We start from the raw sequence: 17,767 nt of genomic DNA on the forward strand, positions 1-17,767 counted from the left end.
ACACGGCTGGGCACCAAAGACTGAGCGCATAGCGGAAGCCGCGAATCACAAGGGGCAGGAATATCCAGGGCACTAACCCGGAACCGGTTTGGGATTCGACTCCCATTGTGAGGCCAGATCTGAGGCGGGCCGTCAGCCAGAAAGGCTGTACCAAAGGAGCCAATGGATGAGGCGAATCAAAAGAGCTGCAGCCGCGCCACCCAATAGGAGGTGGCAAGGGGGCGGGCGAGTAGAGGGGCGGGGAATCAATGAAGCATCTTTTTTCCTATCTCCTTAGAGGCTACCGGGCGGTGGTGCCGCAGGGTTGCAGGTGTACGTCTCTGTCAAAGAGGACGCGGAGGCTCCCTGAACGGTGGGTGCCCTCGCAGCGGGGAAGGTCCGGCCGGGGTCAGCGGCAGGTGGCTGTCCCCTTACCCGCAACACAGCTTCGCGCTCTGGCTCTGCGGCGTATCTGGACTAATACGCTAGGGAGATGTACCAGTCGGGGCTGCAGCCTGACCTGGTGGGGGTGGGCAGGGCCCATGATGCTGAAACAGGACTGCAGAAGTTTGCTAACACTTGATGGGGACTCTAATTCAGAGTCCACAGAGAGGATTTTCTTTGCTGGTTGCCTCCTCTCCCACCAGGTGCAGACGCAGCGTTGTGATCGAGTCAGGTGCGCTCCCCCTGATCACTGATCCTGGGATGCCTCCTGGAAATTCAGTTTTTCTGCATTTTCCCGAGAGATTGTGGCTATGCTGTCCCAAGGGAAGCAGCAAGGAGAGAGTGAAGGATGCTTCATTAATCTGATAACTGGCGACCTTAAGTAAACTTTATTTAGCCACCACAAGTTTTAGGAAAGAGCATTTTATTAGGGAAGTTAATTTCCTACAACAGCGATTTTCAGCCTTTTTCATCTCATGGTACATATAAACTATCAGAATTGTGTAGCAAATAAAAATACATATTTTTGCTCACCTGACCAAAAAAAAAGTAGATATAATTTTGATTCATTCACACCAGGCGGCTGTTGTCTTTTCTTTTTCTTTTCTTTTCTCTCTCTCTTTTTTGTTTTAATTTGAGAATCTAAGGGAAAAGAGATCAGTGCCCTTGACTGCATAGTCAGGTATTACATATTTTAAAAATTCTTGCTGCAAACCATTGTGCCAGCACGCGGGTTAAAAGTCGCTGTCCTTTAAGAATATAGGTGGCAGGGGGGGATCGCATAGATTTTGTGATGCTTTTCTTCTTCGATAGCCTAATGAATTTACCCCCCCCCCCCCATTTATTTTGGACCCAGGATTTACTGCCTTTGGACCCTGATCTTATTCTGACCTTTTAATCCTGTTTTATACAGTATTTAGGAACTTCATTCTCCAGTGTTCTTGAAAAAAAAGTTGCCTGGTTATATGATATGCAGTTGGAGGTACATCATCTTCATAAGGATTACGTAAGTGAACTACTTATTATACTCATATGCACCCAGTAAAGAATGACTGTGAAATGGGATTAGGGAAAATGGCTGTTCTCTATGATTGGGCATGGAAGCTCTATAAATTTTTAGCAGCTGCAACTACCTTTGGTAAAGGTATGGATGACCACCAATATAAAAGGGATAGTATTCAACACCTAAAAGAGCATCTTAACACGTTATGAGGCATTATAGCCCCAGCACCAAGAATATTAACCTGGCATATAGTAGCAGCTCAACAAATATTTAAGTAAAATACTGGGTAAAAGATGACAGAAAACCCAAGCTCTGTTTTATGAGTATTAAAATGTAAAGAAGAGGATAGGAAAAAAGCATATTCCTGGAAATAAAGGTTACTTTCTATCCCTCTAAGCATAGCTGCCAAATTTAAACTCAGGGTGCATTCATTTTGGTACTTTCTAACATTAATCAGAAGCTGTCAAAGGAATTGTACACAAGTCATGACTAACTAGAAATCTAAGATACAACCTCGTATTAATCTCAGGTTAAAACTGTGTCTTAAAGTGCATTTGGTTAATGAAATAGTCCATCAGTTTAGCATAGAACAAGCAGGGACAAAGGGATACCACTTTCGTGAGGTAGAATGGAGTTTCAAATTGTTGGAAAAAATAGGACATGGAAATAACATTGACTGCTGCCCAAATTTAAAAAATATGTTGACTCAGGCATAGTTTTAAGAGGACTGTTATTTCTGCCAGGTACCAACAAGTTTGCAACAGTCCAATTACTAAATTGATCTCATAGTCTAAGAGCAGCAAAATGTGATGGTGGATGTCTGCATAAATTAGGATTCTCTTGACAGCTGTAATCATTTATTATTATATACTTATATGTTATGGTATAAGATTACCTCCATATAAAAGGTATTCTGCTTGAATTTCAAAAATATGTGAATTTTCACATATATTTGCCTCTTGTAGTACGTTTTCTACTAGCAAAGTTCAGAATCTTACTGAGCCAGCCTTAAAAATATGCTGACATTTGGCCCTGACCTACTTTTTCCCTTTTATTTCTGTCCCTCATTAATCTATTTGTTTTATAAGATCCAAATCAAATGCATATTTCTGTTGACAATATCCTTGATCCCACCAAAAATTTTTACTTTTTTTAACACCAGTGTATTTTGTTAGTTTTTCTCTTGTACCTTTCTTATATTTGCATTATTTATTCAGTGAAGAAATATTCACTTACTGTGTACAAACACTTGAATAGAAGATGGATAATAGCTGGTGTTTGTTGAGGACTTACTATATCTTCAGCCTTGTGAGATTCTTAATTGGATTAAGAATATATGGGTTAAATAAATATGGGTTAAAAGTAATTCCACCGTTTGTTTTTTGGTTTACTGTGGCTACTAGAAAAAAACTTAAATTATCATTACATATGTGGATCACATTTTCCTATTGGATAGTGTTATACTAGTGTAGATCCTTGTTATTCAAGGTGTAGTTCAAGGACCAGCAGCATTAACATCATGTAGGCGTTTGTCAGAAATGTAGAATTGCTGGCCCCCCTCCAGACCTGCTGAACCAGAATCTTATTTTAAGAAGAGCGCCAGGCAATTCATAAACATAAAGTTCGAGAGACACTGCTCTAGCAGTATCTTCAGAATTTCATCATTTTTCTTTATTTCTTGATTATTTCTGATTGTAGAGGCTGGTAAATTTTTGTATTTATGATTCCCTCTTTGACTCTTGATTTCCTTTATAGAATCATTTGTAGACATTATATTCTTCTGCTTTCAGTGATTTCTTTCACTTCTGTATACTTTTACATCTCTACATTTTAGCAGTCACTGCTTTTTAAGTTATATATGTGAATGGAATGGATATGTATTCATGTAATATGTAATACATGATGTGTGTTCTTATCAGTGTGAGTACATGTGTGCTGTTACAAATGTATGATTTTCTGGAATCCCAGGAAATCATTAATATTACATTGGTGGTAGAGAGAAATTTCCACTTTGTTTTGTACCTTTATATAGGTTTTCTAACCAGATGTGCGTATTTTGCTTTTTTTTAAGTCGTCAATGATTTGTGGATATTTGTGGGGCTTTAAAAAAGTGTATGTTTCTATAATAAGAATCCTCATAAGTATACTTGTAACATAATGTTAAATCACCCGAAAGTAAAATAAAACCATTGTACTCTGGCCTCCCAAACCGCTCTGTGGCTGAGGCGGAAATGACGGTGTGTGACCCCAGAGCTGGCTGGTGGCGGGGCAGATGCCGTAACCTGTTGCAGAAGCAAATTCTGTCTGGGAATGTTCTGAAGTTGAGAATGGAGCTTCTTTGATTGTACATACACCTAGACATACATACATACTCCTTTCTGATTTTGTTGGCTTGCATTAATTCTAGCATTTGCCCAGGAATAATGTTGCGTTAAGCCATATTCATTCTATCATGTGGCATTTATCACATGTATTCCATTATGTGGCCATGGTGTAGTTTATTCGTCCATCCAGTCCCCTATTGATGGGTATTTGTACTTCCCATGCTTTTGCCTTAAAAATATGATAGTGCTTTGTAAATGGTTCAATAAACTAAATAGTCTGAGACCTTTTATATTTTTTGGAAACAAAAAATCATCCAAAAAAACATCGTAAGTATTTAATTTCATATGCCTTGAACTCCTTTATTTTTAAGGACATCTAGCCTGCTGATTCCATTTAAAAATGTATCCAATAACCTGCTCATCCTTGGCCTTTATATTGCTACTGCCTAAGTAGCAATATAAACCATTTACTTAAAATTTCCTTTTCAGATTATGTATGACTTGTTGACTGTTATGTTCTTTGGCGATGTTATAGGGTGGGTAATTTGTGTAAAGTTTTTACTTAATCTTCGTAAGCTGCTTCCTGCCTATATCAATTTGGGCTGATTGTCTAAGCATATGCTTCACCTATAGAAGTTTTAGTTTTGCTACCTTACTTTCCTTGTTATTTTGTTTCACATTTCACTCTTTCCCAATCACCTTCTTATTTTAAGCTCTATTTTTACCTCCTACTTGATAGGCACAGTGGCATGTATTGAGTGCTGTCTTGGGGGCTGCCTCACATCCACATAGTGGTGGAGCAGTTGTTGGGGAAGCAGAAAGTCAAGTTTTGGATTCAGTAATTCCTTGAGGTACACTGCAGTATACATACTAATGAAAAGCATATTTGGGCTGGTTTAATTATTTATAAATCAGTTTGCTTCAGTTATTTTTTTATGTGGCTCATAAACATTGTACCTCATGAGGATTCTTTGGTCTCCTCTGGAAGAAAGCTGAATACTTATGCAGCCTGTTTGAACACTTGAATTATAATACTAAGGAATATTAGGCCAGAGTGCTAAGTGGATGTGTCCCTCTAAAATTACAAATCTTCAAGAATGTTCAGTAAATTGAGTTGGGATCCGATGTTAAAACATTGAACTTGATTAATTTTTATTAGGCAACATTTCAGATGTACAAAAATAATTAGCTATAAGTGTACTAGTACACAAGCACCCTGACCACTGAACAAAGTAAGTTCTAGTTTGTAACATTTGTCCATTTCTGTGGTGTAAATAGAGCCATTTTGGCCAGTTTTTATAGCTTCCAACATGACATCATTGGACGTGGAATTGGGAAGGGATGCGCACACTTGGCTTTTGCCAGCTCACACCAACAGGTTCCAACATACCCCTAATTGTTGCATATATGTTTTGAAGTATGAAAGACCCATGGACCTACCACTTATCTGAAGAACTAGAACCAATAAATAACAATAATACCAATATTATTGTGACCTTCCTGTTTCCTTTTTCAGAATTGTTTTAAGAGTTTGCTTTTTTTTTAATATAATTTTTATTTAATTCTTGTTCAAGCATAGGTTTCTGTCCTATATCGAAAACGTAACGTGACTTGCTTAGAGTGTGCCACAAACTGTTCTGTCTTTTAGTAAATACTTTAATCCATAGTATCTCTATGAAGTGAGACTATCACTTCACAAATGAAATTGTACATTGGGAAGTTAAGTCACTAAGACCATGCAGCCAGGAAATGGAGAGCCAGGTCTAACCCAGAAAGTCTAACTTTGTGCTCATAACCACTAAACACTCTGTCTCTTTTGATGCATTTAATTTATGAAAACATTAACTTAATAGTCTAGTGGCTTATATTTGACTCTAAGTGCAGTATTTACCTAAGACAAGATCAAAAGTGCTGCTATTGATATGTTCCAATTTAGTGGATTTCAATTTTATTAAATATCTTTTGGGAAATTTTGGAAGTCTACATTAGGATTGGTTTGCTTGCAAACCAATTTTGTTGTTTCTGCATGCTTTGCCCTTTTTATGGGAGTGTGACATTGACAGTGATTTTTCAAAAGTTCATATTCTGCTGTGTTGAAACTTCTCTCTGACCTCTATTTCAGCAGCAAGTGGCAGATCAGGAGATGGTTATGCGTGAGTGACTGGAAACAAAAAGAGCGATGTGCATATTTTTGCTGATGTTAATTAGATACATACAGAATCAGTTAAAGAGTACTGTGAACTTTAAGAGGAAAAATTGTATAAAAAGTTTAGTGAAATCATATAAAATACCTTTTTATTTGAGTTTAGAAATAAGGAATTTGTGTCCTCTTCTAAGTCCTAAACGGAAGAGACTCAAACAATGATTAAAAATATTTGTGCATTTTTTCAATTAAATTTAGTTAGCCTTACTCAGTTGTTATATCTTGCTTTAGGAGAAGATACTATTTGAATTGTCAGTTACTAGAGAAATATTTTTCACATTGATAAAATTTTTGAATTGGCCAATGTTACAAACCAGTGTGGAGTGAAACCTAACTAGCTGAAGCTTTGAGGTGTTTTTCTGCCAATACACAGGCCTTATCTAAACCTGCTGCATACATAAGAATGCTCTTTTTGAAGAACAGAATCTACTAAAAGACTTGAATCTCAAAATTTAGCAACAGATTTCTAAGATTTAGTGATCACGAGCTGCTTATAAAGTGGAAGGAGGTGTGACCTAAGGGAACATGGATGTTAGTTCCATCATTTAACTGGCTGTGAGGTGTGCAAATTATTTAACTTCTTTGAATCTTATTTTATAACTACAAATGCTAGTATTCATACTCAGTTTTGTGGTGGGGATTAAATGACAGGACATGAAATTTAGTGCATATTTGGTATGGTAGGAAATGGTGGTAGGAAATGTTTATGATAACACAGCGATGGAACTGGAAGGGCCCTCACATTCTGTAGGGGAGGAAAAATCAGCTCTGGCACAGTGATCAGTGGGTGAATTTGAAGTAAAAAACATGGTTTATGTGCATAAACCCTTACTCTTTCTGAGCCCTTGTCACCCATTACCTACTTTTAAAATCTCTTTTCTAAGGAAAAGATTTACTAAACATCTTTGCCAGCTTCATACTGTTCCTTCCCATAATGCAAAGGCTAGAACAGAAAACCACATGTCCATCACCATTGTAATGAAGGATTTAGGCTGTGCTGTAGATTCTGCCAATCACATGCACTTGTTTGAGGCTTGAAATCAAATTGTCCAAGAGATTCAGGTGTGTTAAGCATTGCCTTTTATTGGGGTGAGTCTAGCACAATGATTCTCAAGTTTTAGCATGCATTAGAATCATCTGGAAGGCTTACTGAAGCACAGATTACTAGATCCTACCCCTAGAGTTTCTGAGTCAGTTGGTCTGGGGCAGGCTTGAAACATTTACCTTTCTAACAAGTTTCAGGTGTGTGTACCCTTTTTGATGCTTTGACAGTATGAGTGCTGGAAATTGGAGAAGCATTCTGTCTTGCATCCATCTAAGACAAGTGTTTACAAGAGGATCTTTCTCATTCAGAGTTTATATTAAAATTTTGACATGAATATTTTAAAATTAATTTCATGGCATATCCAAGTACCGTTTACTTGCCTGTATCATGATCTTCAGCTTTGCTATTAAAACGGCTTGGTCTGACCAGGGGTATCCAACCTGCAGCATCCTGCCCAACACAAAATCATGCATTTACTTAATACATTTTTTTTTTGCTTATTAGTTCTGTTAGTATTAAATGTGTGGCCCAAGACAACTCTTCTTCTTCCAGTGTGGCCCAGGGGCACCAAAAGTTTGAACACCCCAGGTAGGACATGACAAAGTTCTGAGGAGTTCTTCAGAGAAAGGCAAATAATTACAAGCATTAATTGGAAATAAATATAGTATTCAATTTGTTTTGTTTGGTGTTAGGAGCTCTTGTTTAGGTGGTTTGGATTGAAGGAGGGGGAGGATTTGGTGAACATTGAGGGACAGAATTTCAGTGGCAAACAATGAAAACATGTGTTGGTCTCCACAAGGTTTAAGAATTGTATATATATTTTCTATTGTAATTGATGATCTTTTTCTGTAACAGATTAATTAGGTGGAATGGCTGGGGAAAATCCTTGCCACTTTTATGATACCCCTTTAATTCTGTTGTTTCCTTCCAGTACTTTTATTGTTTTGGGACATTTTATTCCAAGATTAGAGTTTATGTGTAGGCTTAACATAAAAATGAGTTTTAATTATTTGGGAAATAATAGAATATAAGTAATTGCCATTTCTTTGACCAAATTACATTGCTTTAAAGTTGTTTCTGAATTTTATTGATTTTGTAGCACAGCCTTTCAGTGTTCCTCTAAAATTATTCTCCAGAGTCTGGATTTTTCTTTTTGATATCTCAAACTAGTGATGATTCTGGCAAAGTAGCCCATTCCCTCATTGTGAAATTTTGCTGTGCCTGCCATGTGCCAGAAATTCTGCGAGGCTCTGGGAAGATCATGGTGGGCAGAAACCTTGCCACCTTCATGAAACTTCTAGCACAGTGGGGAATAGAGAGACCCTTGGCCCTATGTCAGCACAAATGTGACATTTAGACAAGAAAAGAAAGGCAGGTTTGTAGTCATCACTTTTGTTAGAGTGATTTGATGCATCAGGAAAGGCTTCCCTGAGGAAGGGATGTCTAATCTGGGAGCTGAAGCTTGAGGAGGAATTAGTAGGCCAAGAAGGAGACAGTCTACTTCCTAGGCACAGGGAACAGTGTGTACAAATGCACTGAAGAGGGAGGGAGCTGGACCAAAGTGAGTGACTGAAAGAAGGCCAGAGTAGTGGGAATGGAGAGGACAGACTGAGGAGAGTAGGGTGGGAGAAGGAGCTGGAGAAGTGGGAAGTAGATTAAGAGCGGACATTGGCAACTAGTTAGGAATCATTACAGCAGCCCAGGTGAGAAGATGGCAGTGCTGGCAGGGAGTTTTGAGCCATATTTAGAGATGTTTTTTTAAAAAAGTTTGGTATATTTCCCTGACTGGTAAGGCTCCTTAGTTGAGTATCTTGCTGCAAAGCGAAGGGTCTCTGGTTGAATTCCAGATTAGGGTACATGCTTAGGTTTTGGGTTTGGTCCCTAACTGGGACGCATACAAGAGGTAACCAATTGATGTTGCACACAATGATATTTCTCTCCCTCTCTTTCTCCCTCTCTTTCTCCCTCCCTGCCCTCTAAAAAGTAAATAAGTAAATATTTAAAAAACTATATGTATACCTTATATATAAGGTATATATATATATATACCTTATTATGTTGAGGTACATTGCAGATGTTATGGATTGATTTATTTTTACTTTTTTCTCTTTAGGAATTATCCAGGCTGCCTTTGCTACTAATGGACAGAAAACTCTGATTTAAACAAAGGGCCAACAAGGGATTGTCCTTGATTTTTGTACTTTGTAGCGTTCCTCAAACTCTTGTCACATCTCGTACAGTAAAAACTGCATTTAAGTTAGAAAAATGAAGCAGTTGAAAAGGAAAAGGAAAAGCAATTTTAGTGTTCAAGAAACTCAGACTCTTTTGAAGGAAATTACAAAAAGGAAAGAAGTCATTTTTTCCAAGCAGCTCAATACAACAATTAACGTGATGAAGCGAATGGCTTGGGAGGAGATTGCGCAGTGTGTGAATGCTGTGGGGGAGGGAGAGCAGAGGACCGGGACAGAAGTGAAGAGAAGGTACCTTGACTGGCGAGCACTTATGAAGAGAAAGAGGATGAAGGCGAACATTAAGCTGGTTGGTTCTGGGTTTCCCCTTCCCTCATCCGATTTAGATGACTCTCTTACTGAAGAGATAGATGAAAAGATTGGATTCCGAAATGATACAAATTTTGATTGGCAAAATGTGGCGGATTTTAGGGATGCAGGGGGATCCCTGACTGAGGTCAAAGTGGAAGAGGAAGAAAGAGATCCCCAGAGTCCTGAAGTAAGTATTGGCCTGTGAGCCCTTTTATTCATTTAATATCTTCAGTTCTGAGGTGCAAGTTAATTATAGTGCCAGAGCAGTTAAGAAGTTCCCAGATATTCAGGCTAACTTAGAACTAGCATATAAAGTCAGTCTGTTTTTTCTTTATATCATTCATCTTTTTACCTAAATATACTTCTTTTGATTATATGTTAGTGATATCAGCTAATTCATTGTAAATATTCAAAATTCAGAGTGAATGGTTTTATGTCCTCAGTACAAAAGGCTTTTAAGGAATATTTAAATAAATTAACAACCATGAAATAGAAATAATACTGAAAATTGTTCTTGTTTTTTTTTTAGTTTGAAATTGAGGAGGAGGAAGAAATACTCTCATCAGTCATACCGGATTCCAGGAGGGAAAATGAACTTCCCGATTTCCCCCACATTGATGAGTTTTTCACTCTAAACTCAGCACCGTCGAGGTCTGCCTACGATGAGCCCCATTTGCTTGTAAACATCGAGAAGCAGAAGCTAGAGCTCGAAAAACGACGGCTGGATCTCGAGGCCGAGAGACTGCAGGTGGAGAAGGAGCGGCTGCAGATTGAGAAGGAGCGGCTGCGGCGTTTAGACGCGGAGCACGAGCGGCTGCAGTTGGAGAAGGAGCGGCTGCAGATCGCCAGGGAGAAGTGGAGGTTACGGATCGTGGACTCAGAGAGGCCGTCTTCGGAAAACGAACTGGGTCAGGGGGAAAAGTCCGTACTTCAGCCACAGGACATAGAAGCAGAGAAGTTAAAACTTGAGAGAGAACGCTTGCAACTGGAGAAAGATAGGCTACAGTTTTTGAAATTTGAATCAGAGAAGCTGCAGATTGAAAAGGAGCGCTTACAAGTGGAGAAAGAGAGACTCCGAATTCAGAAGGAAGGACACTTGCAGTGATTTCTGTAGTTCTCCATTAACAAATGTTTGTAAACCGTAGGTTTTTCTCCATGTCAAATAATATGAAAATGGTCACAGGATTAGCTGTTTTTCCCCCTTGTTTAATGTCGGTGTTTTCAGTAGGAAAAGGTGGTTAGTTATATTGGGTAACTATATACTTAAGTAGTATATTATATAAAAACATGTGCCCTAGTGTAAACAGTACAGCAGGAACTATTGTGTTGTACTCCTTATATTAGTGAAATTACATAAGTGTGTATAATCTGTGTACTCAGAGTTTACAATTATGTCTGTAAAATTCTAGCTCATTGGTTGTCAGGTGGGGGGTGATTTTTGCCCCCAGAAGACACTTGGAGACGTTTTTGGTTTCAACACTGGGAAGCAGGGTGGGTTGCTGCTGGTATGTGGTGGGTAAAGACCTGGTCTGGCAGTGCGAAGGACAACCCCCACAAAAGAGAATTGTCCCACTGAAAATGTCAGTGTTGCTGAGGGTGAGAAACCCTACCCCAGCCTGACTGTGTACCTCTATAGCTTTGTTTTAGAGTTTCAGAATATTAAAACCTCAGATATTTATGTGGGTAGTTACTTAAATGGCCAAAAACCTTTAACTATGAAACATTACTGTGTAGTAGATAGAATTTAGGAAGTGGTGAAGATTATAGGTATTTTATTTCCATGTTTCTATCTATAACCCAGTTCAGAAAACAATAGAGGGAACATCAGAGATTGTCCAAAAAAGCGACTCACTGCAAGAGTCACTTTGAAAAGCAGTTCATTCATCTAAGTAATGATGCTTTAGAAGCAACATATACTTTTTAAGCTTTAGTTCCCTTTTTTTCTGGGAATCCATTTTTATAGCTTAGATTAAAAAAAAAAACTTGTCTTTTCAACCATGTACTGAAATCTTCAGGTGAGTGAATGGGTTGAAGCTAGTGAAAATGTTAAGGAAATGGTACCAGTAGTCCATGAGCTTGAACTCAATGGTGGTTATTTGATTTTTACGATAAGTAATAGCAGCTATTTGGGGGGAGGGTAGGGGGAGAATGGCCTCTGATTCATGATGATGATGATGATGGTGATGACAGTAGTTGTGTGTTATGAATTAGGGAAGCACTTACCATGCACTGTCTGGCCTAATCTGTAGAACAATTCTTGAGAATAGCACCCACTCTTACTCCTTAATGTGAGGCTCAGAGAAGTTGCACAGTGAATAAGAGGCTGATCTCATGTATTGTGTAGTTTGTCTCTGTCCCTTCCTGAGGAACAGAGTTTTTATCTTCAGTCCCATTGGTACTTATTCTGAGACCAAGGACGTGCTTAACCTGGTGATTTGCCTTCAATCCCCTGAAGGTGCTTTTCCACAATACAGGTGATTCTAATGCACACTAAAGTTGAGAATCACTGCACGAGATCACTTTGTACTTTCTGATTTCCAGGGCTGATAGGTATGTAGCTTTAATACATCTCTTCTGTTGACAGATACTACCTTGATCTGCATTCGTTCCTTGTTAATTTAAGAACGTCTTGAAATCATATGTGATATTGGAGTATGGGTATACCAGGAAAAAAGATACTTCTGTTTAGTTACCTTGACTTTGAAATAGTGTTATTTTTCTATAATTGAAATAAATGCTTGTACCCTAGAAATAAAATTTCCCTACACTAAGTATCTGAAAGCTTATTTCAAGTGATTCTGTGGGCTATGAGGTTTGAGCCTGGAAGAGAGCCATATTATGATGAATGGGGGTGGGGGACCTAACATTTGCGTTAGGCATTGTGCTGTGTGCTTTTCATACATTATTCCTCAAAACAACCCTTGGGCTAAGTCATCTTATCCCTACTTTTTATAAGAACGGAAACTGCCTTGATAATTAACTTACTTGCCACTTACTACCTGTGAAAGTCATTTAACTTGCCCTGTGATTTGACTTCCTCATCTGTAAAATACGCTGAATGATACTTGGCCTGCCTATGCTTCATAGCTTTTTGCCTTCCTCATTCTACCCAAGTTGTTGAACAAGTCCTATCGTGTCTTTCAATGTTTCAGATCAACCTTCTCCAACCTCACGTGTAGTCCTTAGCATGGTGGCATTTGCAAGGTGTATTTCAGCAGTCTTCTGTCTCGGCTCCTTCTTATTCTTCCCTGTATGACACTTTCCAGAATAGATTTTCCCCAAATACTGCTTTTGTTGTGTTGTGAAAATAAACAGGGCATGAAGAAGGGGAAGAGGAGCAGAGCATTGGAAAGATTGCAGGTCCAGTCCCAGCTTCACTTTCTCAGCTGGGTGATGCAGGGCAGTAAGGTGTCTCTGAGCCTCACTGTTCTGTCTATTACATTGAATATATATGCCCTCCTTAACTCACTGTGTGTGCGATAATAATAAGAAGAAAATGCATTTTAAAACTAGAAAGCTTAAAGATAATACAAATGTATCCTATCTGAAATTAGTTTCCCATTTCTTTTTGTAGCAAGTACAAAGTCCTGCTTTGTTTAAGATTTTCTTTTACCAAGATAATTAAATGCTTGTTGAGCTGCTCTCCAACTACTCCACTACTTTTTCCCTTTTTCTTTGATCATGTTGCTTTCATCCTTGATCTTTCTGTTTTCTATCTTAGCGTGACAATCAATGGAGCAAAGCTTTTTCAGATCTAGAGACTATCTTTTCTACCATTCTCTATCATAATTTAAAAATATTAAAATGAATTCTGCTGAATAGAGTTGGAATATTTTAGCATATAAAACTGGTATTGTATCTTCCAAGGTCTCCTTGGGGAGTTTTTGAATAAATACATTAAAGTCAACATCAGTCTGCTCAACTCAGGACTCACTCCCCACTTGTCTGAGCGCTGCTCCTGAACCATAGGAGTGTCTGTGGCATCCACATGTGTATCATGTGAGTCTGTCTTTGGATGCACTGTGTCCCCTTGCACCAGAAGTGAACTTGGCATGGCCTTGCGTTCCCTGAGGTAACTACTATTTGGAGGATTCTCTTTCACATTAAAGATGATCTATGTCCTGGCCTAGATCTAATGTTTCTCTTGGTAATTCTACATGTAAAAAGAGTGACAAGTATTTTAATTCATATATGTTCACTGTATACTCTGGTGCCCTCCTCTGAGACTCAGGATCAGTTGTTGGATTTAGTTTCTCTTTGCTTTCTATGCTATTTCCAGATCATTGCTCCTTCATTCCTTTATGGAACAAAGAAAAAGCCCTGCATTTTTGAGGTAGACACCCCAAATCACTGTATTTTCATTACTGTTCTCAGTCACACTCATTCATTGAGTTATCTGTCTACGATTGGTCATCCTAGGAAGTTCCCACGTAATATTAGTGTCCAGATGAAGAATCCCTGAAAGGTTTGGCCACTTAGTTCTGTGTGTTCATATCCAGTTCCATCTCCACTTCACCTCAATCGCTTGTTCTGTCTCAGTATTCTGGGTCAAGCTACCTCTCCTCTATAATAACTAATTCAAACACCAGCTCAGTAACTACAATCCCCAAGCCTCCCAGCTTACTGCAAGTGTTTATTATCCTCAGCACTTGAAGTCCAGCTCCCCTCCCAAATTCACATATCCAGGCAGATTGGTGATACTCTGGATTCACAAGCACTCTGGGCTCAACACTCTGCCAATCTTACTCTGGTTCTTTAGTCTACCCTCTACCACTCTCCAAAACTGTGTGTTGTGGGTTAAACTATCTCCCCCCAAAATAGGTTGAAATTTGAACATCAGGTACTTGTGAATGTAATGTTATTTGGAAATAGTATTTATGGATGTAATCAAGTTAAGGTCATACTGGATGTGGGTGGAGCCCAAAACCAATGACTGATGCCTGAATGAGAGGGAGAGATGTGGATACGGGAATACACACACAGGGAAGGACCCTGTGCAAAGTTATTCAGAGATTGGAGTAATGCAACTATAAGCCAAGGAATGTCCTTGCTGGTAACTACTGGAAGGTAGGAGAGTGGCGTGGGATAGATTCTATTAAGTAAGTTAACAAAAAACTCACCATCACTCTTACCTGAATCAGAAAATGGGATGGGATTCAATAATTTATATTTTAAGCAGATTCTTCAGGTGACTCACATGCACACTGAGGTTTGGCAACTATAGCTCTGTACTTTTCAGCCGGATGCTCAGCCATTCCAATGGCCTCAATTAATGTTTATATACTGACTCTCCAAGTCAAACCTCTAACCCAGATTTCTATTCTGTTCTTTTCAAGTGTTTCGCAGATGCCTTAAACTCAATGCATCCAACGTTGAACTCATTAAATAATAACATCCTTCTCCCAGGTCTTCAAGCTAGAAGCCTGACATTCATCTTTGACTCATCCCTGATTTTCACACAGAAATCAAATCATGTTGTTTTGTGTACTTTACCTCTAAAGCTTTTATTCTGTACACTTTCATTTCCATTGTCAAAACAAATTCAACATTGTTTCACTTGAACTCACGCACTACTTCCAATCCCTCATTTCCAGTGAAGGAGATGTTTTGTATTAATGCAAATTTGGGTTTTACTTAATAATGAGTGATACATCTGTTTCACCTATGTTTTGCATCATTTAGAATGCCTTTGATTGCAATTAAGTATAAAACTAACCTTAAATGGCCCAATCAATAAGGTAATTTATAATTCTACAAAAGGTCCGAGGTTAGGTATTTCCACAGCTGTTTAGTTTGGCAGCTCATCACGAAGGAACAGCACCTGTCTGTTCTGGAGGACCACAGCAGTCTGCAGGGTGTGGTGTTCCTTATAGCCTCTGAAGAGTGCAGAACAGACTGCATGACTTACAGCAGCACCGTGTGCTGGAAAGAGGACCATGGAGATGAGGGCAAGGACCAGAGATGCCACAAATTAGATGACTTCTCTAGGTCCATTACTGAAATCACTAAGAATGGTGACAAGAATATAAATGAAGGGAAAGCCAGGAGCCAAAATATCTCTTAAGTGCATGAGACACGGCAAGGAAGATGGTTGTTGGTTGGAATAAGTGGAGATAAAGATGATATAATCATAAGGCATGTGCTCCAATGGAGCTGAATTTTTAGGAAGTAAAGGAGGCAAGTTCCAGCCAAGATGGAGGCATTAGTAGAAACCCTTTGCTTCTTTGCATAGCCAAAAGAAAGATAACAACTGATCTAAGATCAAGAAACAACCAGAAGGGCCAGAAAATCAAACTGCATGGAACTGCAACAACCAAGGAATGAAAAAATCAAGCAGAACAAGCAAACCACTAAGGCTGCAGACCCGGCAGGCAGGGCTGACTGAAGGTAAAACTGAGCCTCAGAGCTGACTGTGGGCTATGGTGGAGGGGGAGGGAGGGGTTGCCACGGTGGGAGAAACTCCCAGTCTCACAGGAGAGTCTTTTGGAAAGTGGGACTAGAGAGGAGCGGGCAAGCCGCACAGCTCCCTCTCTGGCCCCTCCCCCACAGGCAGCACCACAGAGCAGCAAGGAAGGTTGCCCTGCCTGGTGAAAACCTAAGGCCCCACCCCCTTACAACTTATCAGGTGCACCAATACAAAAAAAAAATATGACCCGAATGAAAGAACAGAGCAAAACTTCAGAAAGAGAGCTAAGCAATGAGGAGATAGCCAACCTATCTGATGGAAAATTTAAAGTCCTGGTAATCAAAATGCTCACAGATCTGATTGAGCTTGGTTGAAAAATGAAAAAACAAATGAAAGATACCCAAGATGAAATAAAGCAAAAATATTCAGGGAACCAACAGTGACAGGAAGGAAACCAGGACTCAAAGCAATGATTGGGAACAAGAGGAAAAAATAAACATCCAACCAGAACAGAACGAAGAAACAAGAATTCAAAAAAGTGAAGAGAGATTTACAAACCTCTGGGACAACTTGAAATATTCCAATATCTGAATTATAGGGGTGCCAGAAGGAGAAGAACAGGAGCAAAGAATTGAAAACTTATTTGAACAAATAATGAAGGAAAACTTCCCCAATCTGGTGAAGGAAATAGAGTGTCAGGAAATCCAGGAAGCCCAGAGAGTCCCAAAGACGTTGGACTCAAAGAAGAACACACCAAGGTACATCATCGTTAAGTTACCCAAGATTAAAAGATAAAGAGAGAATCCTAAAAGAAGCAAGAGAAAAGGAGGCCCTTACCTACAAAGGAGTGCCCAGAAGGCTATCAGATGATTTCTCAAAAGAAACCTTACAGGCAAGAAGGGGCTGGAAAGAAGTATTTGAAGTCGTGAAAGAAAAGGGCCTACATCCAAGATTACTCTTTCCAGCAAAGCTTTCATTTAGAATGGAAGGGCAGATAAAGTGCTTCCCAGATAAGGTCAAGTTAAAGGAATTCATCATCACCAAGCCCTTATATGAAATGTTAAAGGGACTTATCTAAGAAAAAGAAGATAAGAAATATGAACAGTAAAATGACAACAAACTCACAACTATCAACAAATGAACCTAAAGAAAAAAAAATGTAAAAAAAAACCAAGCAAACAACCAGAACAGGAACAGAATCAGAGAAATGGACATCACACAGAGGGAGTTCAATGGGGAGGGGGAAGGGAGGAATAGTGGGGAAAAGGTACAGGGAAGAAGAAGCATAATCAGTAGGCATAAAATAGATGGGGAGGAAGAAAAATGGTATAGGAAACAGAACTCAACTCATATGTACAACCCATGGACATGAACTAACCAGGTGGGAATGCTGGAGGTTTGAGGGGGCAGGGCGGAGGCGGGTAAAGGAGAACTATTGGGAAAACTGTAGTAGCATATTCAGTAAAAATACATACTTTAATAAAAAAGGAATAATGATCTAGTGGCATGCATCCCACCTTTGGACTCGATTGGAAAGCAAATGCCTCATTTGAGAGGGCTCAGGGTAAGCTATGTCCTTAGGAAATATCCAGTTTTTCAAGTGGCAGTGAAGTGACATAATCGTGGCACAAGAAGGAACTTGGAAGTGGGCTATGTGCCCAGATAAAAATCGAGGCTTTGGGTTCAATTATTCCAATAGAAAAATAGATACGGAGGAACCATAACAGTTTTTGCTGCAAACACAGCACCCCCATTGTTACTGTTTTATTTGTTAGAGGGATTTAGGAGGATGTCACGTGGGCTGCTCTTAGCGTCTGGAATTA

The 17,767-nt window shown here is 39.2% G+C and overlaps 1 protein-coding gene across 2 annotated transcripts; it reads left to right on the forward strand.

Annotated features, from left to right (window-relative positions):
- The first annotated feature begins 245 nt into the window (after positions 1-245).
- MSANTD4 (Myb/SANT DNA binding domain containing 4 with coiled-coils) lies at positions 246-12,310 on the forward strand. 2 transcript variants are annotated; one of them, XM_037047734.1, is made up of 4 exons: positions 246-352; positions 1,337-1,429; positions 9,112-9,725; positions 10,068-12,310. In XM_037047734.1, the coding sequence occupies exons 3-4, from the start codon at positions 9,264-9,266 to the stop codon at positions 10,641-10,643; spliced, it is 1,038 nt and encodes a 345-aa protein (XP_036903629.1). In that variant the 5' UTR covers positions 246-352; positions 1,337-1,429; positions 9,112-9,263; the 3' UTR covers positions 10,644-12,310. The 2 variants fall into 2 exon arrangements, with proteins under 2 accessions (XP_036903629.1, XP_036903630.1); XM_037047735.1 differs by lacking the exon at positions 246-352 and adding an exon at positions 365-655.
- Positions 12,311-17,767: the final 5,457 nt, after the last annotated feature.

The sequence above is a fragment of the Sturnira hondurensis genome, unplaced genomic scaffold (genome assembly GCF_014824575.4).
Source record: "Sturnira hondurensis isolate 20B ecotype Veracruz unplaced genomic scaffold, ASM1482457v3 Scaffold0006213, whole genome shotgun sequence".
Classification (NCBI taxonomy): Eukaryota; Metazoa; Chordata; class Mammalia; order Chiroptera; family Phyllostomidae; genus Sturnira; species Sturnira hondurensis.